The sequence below is a fragment of the Eurosta solidaginis genome, chromosome 4 (genome assembly GCF_040869045.1).
Source record: "Eurosta solidaginis isolate ZX-2024a chromosome 4, ASM4086904v1, whole genome shotgun sequence".
Classification (NCBI taxonomy): Eukaryota; Metazoa; Arthropoda; class Insecta; order Diptera; family Tephritidae; genus Eurosta; species Eurosta solidaginis.
The window spans coordinates 263,710,702-263,723,295 of record NC_090322.1 but is presented as its reverse complement, the minus strand read 5'-3'; the positions used below and the strand labels follow the sequence as shown (position 1 = coordinate 263,723,295).

At 36.1% G+C, this 12,594-nt stretch overlaps 1 protein-coding gene across 1 annotated transcript; it reads left to right on the top strand.

Moving 5' to 3' along the window:
- The first annotated feature begins 5,017 nt into the window (after positions 1-5,017).
- LOC137249480 (uncharacterized) lies at positions 5,018-5,747 on the top strand. The gene has a single exon (XM_067781021.1). It carries the CDS (start codon positions 5,149-5,151, stop codon positions 5,689-5,691), a length of 543 nt encoding a protein of 180 aa, XP_067637122.1. The 5' UTR covers positions 5,018-5,148; the 3' UTR covers positions 5,692-5,747.
- Positions 5,748-12,594: the final 6,847 nt, after the last annotated feature.

Genomic DNA, 12,594 nt, shown 5'->3' with positions numbered 1-12,594 from the left:
ACAATTGTCACTGCAAAGGGAAGGCATGTCCTAACAGCAACGCGATTTCTCTTAATTTTGCGCCTATTTTCATACTATGCTACAAGGGCGGTATCCCATACACAGCGGTTAAACATGTTTGAATGCATAAGCGCATTCAAGCATTGCGTACAGTATTGATTGAGTACGTTGGTTGCGAAAGGGGGAAAAGAAAACGTACAGTCAATGCAAAGTAGGGAATCATTGAAGATCTTGTAATAATTTCGTACATATATCGGAAAAGTTCAAGTCCTTTTTGGAATGAAATGTGTGCTAATCTGCTAAAAACCCAATACCTTTTGGCTATGATGTAGGTACTACTTCTCAACAATTTCAGAACTATGGGACTTTTTCAGAGGCATGCTGGCATGATTATGGACATTTTCGCAACCACTTGAGAATAGCCATGGTTCAACTATAATACATTAAAGCGATGTGAAACTATTTCTTAATAAAACATCCACCACGGCCGTAAACAAATTTTGAAATAGGGCGTTATTCAAACTCTTCTAAGATAGGGCGTCTTCGAAACGGCAGTTGAGGTGCGGTGACATTCCACTCAGCAGCCGATAGGAAGTATTATCTGAAAGGTTAGAACTTAACCGGAAGTTGAGGAGCATCTTTCAGACTCCACACTAGAAGGGGAAATTGTTGATAGCATGTTTTACATACATACATCAAATCTAAATGTATACCACGAGATCCAACGAATGGAAAAATTTGTAAAAACCGGGTCGTTGAGTTCTGTAACGTCTAGAGAAGGCTGTACTTTACCCAAAAAAGGGGATTTCTTATGATTTAAAAAAAAAAAAAAAATTAACCATCCATCAGTAAATGTTTTGAAAAAAATGGTTCCAGAATGCCGGGATTCTGGATCGGAACTCCCGGGTCTCGATGCCTTACTCTTAACTCTTGGTTAAAGGGGTGTTTCCACGCAAATGGAAAAAGTTTCCAAATCATACCGAAACAAAAATTACATCGAAATTGCTCCATAATAGAGTAAAGCCCGTGACGGCCAGACCTTTGTCATTTTATAAAAGTTGGAATTTCGTCAGTGCATACTTCCAACTGAAGCAGGATCGTTGGTCTATTATAAAATTTGAGTAATGATGGCTTTAACAGATATGCTGAAAAATAGACCTTTCTTTCGTCATTTTATAAAGACTGATGCCACTAGCCTCATTGCCAGACACTTTCCATAGTGGCTTTGATTAGCCAGACACTTTTAATCCTTCTAAACTTCCAAAGTAAACTTCCAAAGAGCATCGTAGAATTACCAAATTAAATTGGACATAAACACAAATTTAATAAATAACAAACATACATATAACTATAATTTGAAAATAACCTGGCGTGGTGCCATGAAAAAACCAGTTTACAAAGCACATAGTTAAATACAAATAGCAAGCTACTACACATGGTTCTGGCCAGTTGGTATTACCATTGTGTACTAGTGGAGCCTAAATTACTTGCATACTTTGGAACAGGCATGCTTAACCAACGAACCGATATCATTTCGTTACGATAATTAACGTTAATAAACGAAACAAAGTCATTTCGATTCGTTTATTAACGTTAAGAACGTCAAATTAACGAAATGATTTCGTTTCGTTTTCTGCCATATCAAAACGAAATCAAATCGTTTAAGTTGATTATTATTTTCAAACTATGCTGGCAAAGCTGATTGATGGCGGAGTCATTAAAGGTGAAAGCATTAGCCAAGCTGATTGCAACTTTTCTCATGAATTTTGAAAGTACGAACATTTCTCAGAGTATTTTTGACATTACCACCATCGAATTACACAAACAAACTACATGGAGTTTGTGTGTGTATGTCCGCTCGCTGTTACCACCTTACGGCTTCACCATGGATATAGCATTGCCAGCACAATTCAAACATAAAGTATCACGTTTTTGTTAACGTTTTTAACGTTAACGAAAGTTTTTCGTTTCGGTTAAAAACGAGATACAATTTATCTTGATAATTTCTTTATCGATAATATTTCGAAGTGTTTCAACGGAAACGGTGGAAATTTTTTGATAAACGATTAGCTTAACGTTAAGGTGCATCCCTGCTTTGGAAAGTTAATCCAGAAATTAATCATTTTATGCATTGGACAATAACCTGGAACTGGGACTTTCAAATATAAGAAGGTCCTCCTCCATGCAATCAAATCTCTAAAAAAAAAAAAAAAAAAAAGTTGACAGGCAGGCTGCATGCACGGCCGTTGTGAACGAATTTTGTAATTGAAATTTAAGTAACTTCCCGATAAGCTACAAGCTTGAAACTTGGAATATAGTTCAGAACCCGATGACAATGCAATAATAAGAAAAAAATAATTGCCGCAAGGTGGCGCAAGGATCGAGGTATTCCCAAAATTCGCCTTTATGGTCCGGTTTGGCTCATATTTGGAACACATAATACATGCAAGAATAGAAATCGACCTGTGAAAAAAATCGCCACTAGGTGGCGCATGGATCGAGATATTCACAAAAATCGCATTTGTGGTCCGATTTGGCTCATATTTGGAACACATAATACATGCAAGAATAAAAAGCGACTTATGAAAAAAAATCTCCGCTAGGTGACGCATTGAACGAGATACTCACAAAAATCGTATTTGTGGTCCGATTTGATTTGGTCCATATTTGGAACACATAATACATAGATGAATAGAAAGCGACCTATGATGCCCGATTTGGCTCATATTTGGAACAAATATTACATACAGTCCGGTAGAAGTGACATCAAAATATTTTGGAGTTGGAGGAAGGACAAGCATACGTGGCGCAGAGTCGAGTAAAGTCTTTGGAAGGATTATGTATTGAGGACTTAGGTTGTAACAAATTGTCAGGAAAGGGTCCTTGTAATAATGAGTCACAAAATGAACTAAATAGAATGAGAAATAAAAAAAATAAATAAAATTAAATAAAGACTAAAAACTTGAAAATTAAATAATTAAAAAAAATTTTTTAAGTTAAACGGTTTTATTGAAAACAATACTTACATGAAGTAGTAATAATACGAAAAGCTAGAAAATAATTAGGTAGGTCCTAGGTACAAGTCATCACACTCCTTATCAATCTAGGGCGTTGATCAGACAATTAAATAAAAGCGTTGGACGCGTCATATTTCTATTGATAGTCATAAGTAAAACCAACTGAACCTTAATCAGGTTATGCTACGCCTCACATTTTTAGAAATTTCACGCGCCCAACGCTTTTATTTAATTGTATGATCAACGCCCTAGATTGATAAGGAGTGTGGTGACTAGTACCTAGGACCTACCTAATTATTCTCTAGCTTTTCGTATTATTATTACTTCATGTAAGTATTGTTTTCAATAAAACCGTTTAACTTAAAAAATTTTTTTAAATTATTTTATTTACATCTATATACGTTTACGCTTAAACTTTATATGGACTGCTCATCATACAAAAAATGGAGGTAGTTCCATTTAGTGTGACGTTAGACACTTGACTTATGCGGGGACAATGACAATTTCACCAAAAACAAGCTACCAGATTGAAAAATGTTACGAATTTTTCTAATCTTGATGGATTTCATATTAACGAATACGACTAAATTACTTTCATAGTTATTTTAAAAATAAAGAAAAAAATTTGCCCCATACCATGGAAATATTTTAATACGAAATATCAGCATAGAAAAGAAGGCTTTTAATAAGTTTTCGAGCTCCCGAAAATGGTTTTGGTGGAAAAAACATAGATCGAAGTATGCAAGGAAAGGGAATATAGCCTTCTTAAGTGTCAGAACGTTTTCTCAGAACATTTTGACAAAACATTCACGTTTGTCTATTGCTTGCTCAAAGGAGGTCCTTATAAACCGACACCGCAATTTTTTATTTTTTAATTTATTGTATAATTCAAGCATTGCGCTTTGGGAGGGAATTGTTAAACCATTTTTTAGGGAGAACATTGCCCTGTAGCTCTGCAGGTTAGACACTAGTTATGAGAGTGTTTTTGCCCGTTTTACCAGGGGTCACCTTGGGGCAGCCCCACCTATATACATTCTGTGCCCTTTTAGCATTGACATAGATGTGCAGACTTTGGAGGCACACTTTTTCTTAACATGCCTTGAGAAATATTAACTGTAGTGGCATGATAATAAGGTCCTGCTAGAACAACAGGATTTTTCGTGTATTTTTTTTTCTTTCTAGGAGTCAAACTGCCATAAAGATATGAGTCATTAACCATTGCGTGAGCCATTATCCACTATTTTTCAATAAAATTGCATCTTTTACTGTATTCTCAATCGATATGTATGCACATAAATCGCCCTAAAGCATATTATTATTGTCTCAGTTGACCATTGCGTTTTCATCCTAAAGGAATTTTCCATCCCGAAAAACCACAATTTCTCCTTAAATAGTAACGGTATGGCAACGCTTCTGGCAAAACAAAAAACATTATGAAACTTCAAAAAACCCCAAATACGTCAAAAAAATTTGCGTGGAACTACCTTCTTCTTTGTATCATTTGGACTGCTAAGCGTCAAACTTTATATACACCTCTGAAATTGCTACGCATAAAATTTGTACTACTAAATTTCAATACGCATTATACTCAGATGTAACTGAAATATGTGTCTATGTTTCTCCCTCTACATTAATTCTATGTATTCTATGCGTGTCCACTGTTCATTGCAACTGATTCAGCTATATGTTATACATTATGGCAACCAGAGGTTTGTGTCTCCGATTTTAGGTACATCCTGTTCTGTAGCTAGTTATTTAACCTCTGCCGCTAGATGGGTCTCCTAAGCATTATCTAACCGGGGATAGGCGTTTTGTTTACGTGCATACGTAAACGTATACGCGTGTAAAAAACACCCGCCTATTACTGTCTTTAAGCGGCGGGAGTTATTTCCGACAACGCGTTTGCGCTGTGCTTTGACCGAAAGAGATCACTAAACAGCTGTTTCGTTTTGAAATTTTCATGACAAAACTTTTTGATAAGAAATTCTCAACAACAAAAACAACGTTGCTGGCCGGTCAACAACAAAACAAAAACAGAGCCACTCATCTCGACTACTATTTATTTGCGAAAATTGATTGGAGAATGCAGATCGTGTGTATATTTCACCAACTATAAAATTATTAAATAAAAATGTCTTTTCTCGATGAAAAGAATATTGAGATAAAGGCACGTGTTGGTAGTGATGAAGAATTTCAACACCGAGTTCAAATAGCGCGTGATCTTACCAAAACAATTGGCGAATTTATAAATCAAAAGGATGTATTTTTTAACATTCTGGGTAAAAGCGATGTGGGACGGTTCAAATTACGCTATCTGCGCCCGCCAACACCCTCACAACTGATTTACTATGAGCGTCCTAGTCAAGCTGGTCCTAAACTATCAACATACAATAAAACAAATGTCGAGAATCCTGCATTGCTTGAGAAGATTTTGGCAAAAAGTAATGGAATTAAAGGTACTTTGGAGAAGCAGCGGCATCTATTCCTATATGGTCAAACTCGTATTCATATGGATAAAGTGAAAAATTTAGGCAACTTTATGGAATTTGAAGTAAACCTGAAACCAGATCAGGGGATAGAGGAAGGGATGACCATTGCTAAAGATTTAATGAAAACCTTTGGTATACAAGAGGAAGACTTAGTGGCTGGAGCATATTTCGATGAACTAAAGTAATGTCGGCTTTCATGTAAAATATTTAATAAACAGTTTGTACTGTAATGCAAGCCTTATTTTGTGCGAATTCTTTGACTTTAGGTGGTAAAAGAAGGTTGGAATGGTGTCCGCTCTTCACATCATCATCTTAATATCACAATTGTTGTTGTATCGATAAGGATACTACGATACAATAACAAGCACCAATAAGGTACTAGGCCGACCATCTCGGGAACGATTTAGTATGAACACATGAAACCTTCAAGGCTATACCTCCCTCCCACCCCTTAGATTCACGAGGAGCTTGGTGTCGCCAGAGCCTCGCTGTTAAGGAAACAAGAATCGCCACGGGTAGGTGAGGTTGACAATTGGGTTGGAGAAGCTATACCTATATTGCGCTGGCAACCCCTTGCAATACACAACCCCTTGAATCAGTTTTGTATTTTAGTTGCCTCTTGCGACAGGCATAACTGCCGCGGGTACGTTTTAAGCTCCCTAACCCGCTGGGGGTTAATAGCCCATAACGGTCTATTCGATCTTATACTTTGCTTATGAAGTCATCCCTGTTTATAACTCAGCGGATGTCTCATCCTTCCTTTGCTTTCAAATACGGGTGCAGCAAGGCATAATTTCTGGTCCAAAACGTCTTCATTCAGACAACTTAGAGCAAATCAGATCAGCAAACAACAGCAATTGTATAGGTATATTATAATAGATTGTACCATAGCAGTTAGGACCTAAAAATTTTAGTCTGAAGCCGTATCTACGAGGCGCTTCCCAAGGCAGTCGGTTTTATGTACCGCAGCGACTCGGGATTTTTCCCGACCAAGGGCTGTCGTTTCAGTGTAACCCTCACTGCTACAACAAAAACAACAAGCGTGAATTTAAATTTGATAGAGGATTTTACTTTTCAATATCCTACTTATAGCGTTTTCTTTTCTGAAATAAATTGTTGCCTAAGTAAATGGTAAAGCCTTAATAGAGTTACTCCTACCCCAGAACATGTTCAACATTTATAGTGCATACCATAGTGTACCTATAGTGTACGATATCGAAAATTACGAAAAATGAAAAAAATGCCATAATTATATACCAAATACGAAAAAAGGGATGAAACATGGTAATTGTATTGGTCTATTGACGCAAAATATAACTTTTGAAAAAACTTGGTAAAATGGGTGTGACACCTACCATATTAAGTAGAAGAAAATGAAAAAGTTTTGCAGGGCGAAATCAAAAGCCCTTGGAATCTTGGAAGGAATACTGTTCGTGGTATTACATATATAAATAAATTAGCGGTACCCGACAGATGATGTTCTGGGTCACCCTGGCCCACATTTTGGTCGATATCTCGAAAACGCCTTCACATATACAACTAAGGGCCACTCCCTTTTAAAACCCTCATTAATACCTTTAATTTGATACCCATATCGTACAAACACATTCTAGAGTCACCCCTGGTCCACGTTTATGGCGATATCTCGAAAAGGCGTCCACATATAGAACTAAGGCCCACTCCTCTTTAAAATACCCATTAACACCTTTCATTTGATACCCATATAGTACAAACAAATTCTAGAGTCAGGCCTGGTCCACCTTTAAGGCGATATTTCGAAAAAGGGGTCCACCTATAGAACTAAGGCCCACGCCCTTTTAAAATAATCAATAACACCTTTCATTTGATACCCATCTCGTACAAACAAATTCTAGAGTCACCCCTGGTCCACGTTTATGACGATATCTCGAAAAGGCGTCCACCTATAGAACTAAGGCCCACGCCCTTTTAAAATACCCATTAACACCTTTCATTTGATACCCATATAGTACAAACAAATTCTAGAGTCACCACTGGTCCACGTTTATGGCGATATCTCGAAAAGGCGTCCACATATAGAACTAAGGCCCACTCCTTTTTAAAATACTCATTAACACCTTTCATTTGATACCCATATCGTACCAACAAATTCTAGAGTCACCCCTGGTCCACCTTTATGGCGATATTTCGAAAAGGCGTCCACCTATGGAACTAAGGCCCACGCCCTTTTAAAATACTCATTAACACCTTTCATTTGATACCCATATCGTACAAACAAATTCTAGAGTCAGGCCTGGTACACCTTTATGGCGATATTTCGAAAAGGCGTCCACCTATAGAACTAAGGCCCACGCCCTTTTAAAATTATCATTAACACATTTCATTTGATACCCATATCGTACAAACAAATTCTAGAGTCAGGCCTGGTCCACCCTTATGGCGATATCCCTAAATGGCGTCCATCTATAGAACTATGGCCCACTTCCTTTTAAAATACTCTTTAGTACCTTCCATTTGATACACATGTCATACAAACACATTCCAGGGTTACCCTAGGTTCTTTTTACAACATGGTGATTTTCCCTTACTTTGTCTCCACAGCTCTCCACTGAGTATGTAATGTTCGGTTACACCCGAACTTAGCCTTCCTTATTTGTTTTTTAAATAGAAAGATCAAGCTTTTTAAAGTAAGAACACCGGCGCGCCACCCACGCCGCCGCCGCCGGTATATAATGGTGCCGCCGGTATATAATGGAGCCGCCGGTGTATAATGGAGCCGCCGCCGCCGATAAAGTGATCGGCGTAAACCTCTAGTATCTATGACCATGGTATAGATGTTTGAAAAAGTCCTGCATTCGATTTTTAAGGACTACCCTAAAATAAATAGCATGCGCATTAGACTGTTAAAAAAACTATTTTCCCTCTTCTCCCAAACAAGCTCAAAGGTTTTATTTTGGTTTAATGAAAGGACTTTAAAATATGAGCTTTTAAGATTGGGCCTTTTATATATTTTACCAAAAAATTCGGCGACAGACGGAAGGTTTTGAGTGCAGGGCAAACTCCTGTAAGAAAAATAGCGGTGGCCTTGTAACTGATGTCCAGAGAGTACCTAGATTATGGAGGGAACACTTCTCTACTCTCCTATATGAAAACAGCGATGTACCGCCCAGGGATGATGAACCCGATCCCTCTATCGATGATGATGGAATACATGTAACCCACCCGAAGTCAGAATAGCAATATCCAGTTTAAAAAAACCAAGGCCGCGGGTGCTGATGGTTTGGTTTCGGAGCTATTTAAAAACGGAGGCGATGGTTGGTAAGGCGCATGCTCCAGCTTCTCTGCAATATATAGTCGAACGAGTGTATGCCTTACGGTTGGAATCTAATAGTTCTTTGCCTAGTCCACAAAAGGAGCTCCTGCAAACTGCGCCAACTATCGCGGAGTCAGCCTTCTTAATGCTGCATATAAGGTCCTCTCAGATGTATTGTGCTAAAGATTGAAGCCCACCGTGAATCGGCTGATTGGACTTTATCAGTGTGGCTTCAGACCATCTACCATCGAACAGATTTTCACAATGCGGGAAATATTGAAAAGGAGTTGCCAGACATCACTCTCATCACATCATCACTCTTCGTCGATTTTTAAGCAACCCTCGACAGCACGAAAAGGAGCTGCCGATATGCCGTTAGGTCGTTCAAAACGTATACGGCTGTGCAAAATCACATTGAGAAGAACCTGCTGCACTCCGCAACAGTTCGTCGAAGTAGCAGGATCGTTCTTTTCAAAATGTCGGTATAATACTTACATTATCGTTTAAATGTAGTACAGTACAAATTGTTTTGTAAAGATATAAGTTTTCGTGTAGCTTAAAAATTATGGTTTTACCTCAATTAAAATAAATGTGTTGTCTAATTAAATGGACTTTCATTAATTAAAAAAAAAAAAAGAAATAACAATAAAGATTAATAATGTGCAACATTAACATTGAATGCGTGATATTACGGAGTTTCAAAGCGAGCAATTATTTGAAATAATTATGTTAAATAACATTATTACAACGTTAAAAATATAAAATTAAAACAATTGTGTGAAATTAAACATACATAAACTAATATCACAGTATGGTTATATGAAAATATGTTGTTTAGACTTTTCGTGTAACCACTAGGCGTATACGCAACTTTCTCGTACTGAATGTACAGATCCAATTGTTTAGACTTCCCGTGTAACCACTAGGCGTATACGCGACTTTCTCGTATTGAATATACAGATCTGACTAAATTAATAAATTTCTGGATTCTTTTATATAAGAGCTATTAGGCCGGTGGTTTTTAAGTGAAAAACTAAGTTTTCCTTTATCCTCCTACGCGTTTCGGTACATTTTGTACCTTCCTCAGGGAGATCTGTTTTTATTAATAACATAAAACAATTATTTGCAAAAGAAACATTTTACACAACTTTGAGAATTTCACTTACATTATATTCAATTAAATTAAAAAAATTTTTTCAAAACTATATACACACATATATTCGCGCTGCATCCTTTACGTTGCTCATCTCATCACACTGTGTGCTTTCTGATTGCTGTGAAGTAAGCACAGTTGATATTGTCTACGTCCTCTTTGAAGTTCACACAGTCTTTTATTCGTTGTTGTATTCGCAAGCCCTCTAGTGTTAGCCTTGTTTTTGTTCTTCTTTCTATTAAATTTCTATTTAATATATATTATTTTATAAAATGTAATTTTTATTTTGATAGATATTTATCTTTTATTAAGTTTATATTCAACACAATTTCTTTTTGTAAAGAAAATTTTTGATAATCACAAAATCAATATTGAATATTAAAAATTGGTAAAACATTTCAAAATTACAAAATTCAAAGTAACTTAAACACAAAGTTAAATGAAAATAATAAGAATCCTACACACAGATATCCAACGGGAAATATATGTAACTGGATAGAAATTCAGCTAATACATACTTAAATGTACGGTTATGTACATTTTTACATAAAATTGCTACACTATATAAACCTAATACGACGAAAACGTTCTTACTAAGATTAATTAACCTAAAAATTATATAAATATTGGCAAAAAAGATTGGAATAGACACACACATGGAAAAAATATTAAATGGGAAAACAAGACACCACATGTCAATATCGGGAGGACTTTAAGGCTTCAATTATTAAACATCTACATAAATAAACATGTTACTACAAATTGCACTAGCTGGATGATTTAGCACAACAATTTGTCACATTAATATTTCTATAACAATTGGAGGATGTCTACTGCTAATGGCTTGGGCATGTTTGTTATTGTAGGAAATGAACATTAGAAATTTACATAAATAAAAAAAATCATCACATTTGGAACTAATTGGATTAATTAACACATATGGTGGCATGACATAACGGAGCTACAAAACTTGACTAAAATTAAATCTATTTCAACATAATTTTTGGATATATGAGTACATGAGTAACCACAAATAAGAGATGCTATACACATTGAAATCATAAGTGACGTTAATCTTTGTAATAGATTGTTTGCGATCTATATATATAATAAAAGAATCACTACATATTACAATAGCTAGATGGGAGAGAAAATAGTAAGCTGTAACTTAAAGCTACTATATAAATGTATATAAAAACATAGTAATACTGGCACAAAAATATAATTCACGAGGAATTACAAATCTTGAAAAAGCACATGGCAACAAGCCATATATTAAAGCTTAACATTTACAAGAAAACATCTTTGTGCTACGGGTTTTTACTTTGTGACATGTGTTAGTTGCTTAGGCACGCCTAAATGTTGCATGTATATTACCCTTATACGTTTGTTAACCTGGCGATTAAAGAGGCAAATTAAGGGTCCTCTTGCCATCTTTTGGAATTGAAAGATTCAATTCCTAAAACAAAAAAAAAAAAAAAAAGAAGAACCTGCTGTCGTCATGAAAAGATTCAGCGCATTTGCGGCTTGCCAACCACGCCACTATTTGCAGCCATAATTTCGAAATGGTAAAATACTTCTTTTATTTGGGAATAAGCATTAACATAAGCAGAAACATTAGCGCTTTGAAGTTCTGTGAAGAGTCACTCTTCCCAGTAAATGCTACTTTGAACCAGTCGGGCAATTGAAAAGTAAAATCCTCTCTCGAAAAAAGAAAATCATGCTCTACAATCCACTTAACGTACTGGTCCTGCTATATATGTATGTATGCAGATGCATGAACCATGACAACATCAGATAAAGCGGATCTGGGAGTGTTGGGGAAAAAGTTCTACGAAAGAGTTACTGACCTCTACGCGTTGGCGATGGCGAGTACCGAAGAATATTCAATGATGAGCTGTACGAGCTTTACGCCCCTAATTAAGTTAGTACATAAGTAAGTAAATATGTACATCTACTTAATATACCTACATATATCTTTTTATATGAATATACTACATGGGAAAAATGGAGATTTTTATCTTGCGCTATAAGATCAATTTACACATTCACCAAATTTGACGGTCTATGGTGAATGAATTATCGCATTTGTTCATTTCTTGAAGTTTTAGGACGATGGGACTGAAATGGCTAAATCAAAACCTCTCTCGGATAGCGACAGTTTTGATATACCTATGGAAGTATATATCTATTTATTTTAATTCCCTTACACCATTACAATACGCCGTTATGACATTGACGTTCATATCCTGTGTATAAGTTTAGTGGGTATACATTTTTTTTAAATCAGTCTAACGTACATTCAATCTGTACATATCTTAACAAAACAATGCCAAGTTCGTTGGGGTGCAATCCATCCCACGCAGTTTAAATATGTATGTATGTAGGTATACTAAGCGTATGTAAATTCTAACGCAAAGATAATGACTCAAACATGAACTTCATTATGCTGATGACGCAATGTAAACAGATTCTCGCATGCGGCATTTATTTATTTTGTGTTTTTTTATTCTTTTTAACAATTCACATCAATTCTTACTAAATACATATAGATGTATGTATGTGCATATTTACTTATGTATACAACCCTGCGATGGGTGTGGAGATAATTACATACATAGCTTTGCGTACTAGTTCATTAGT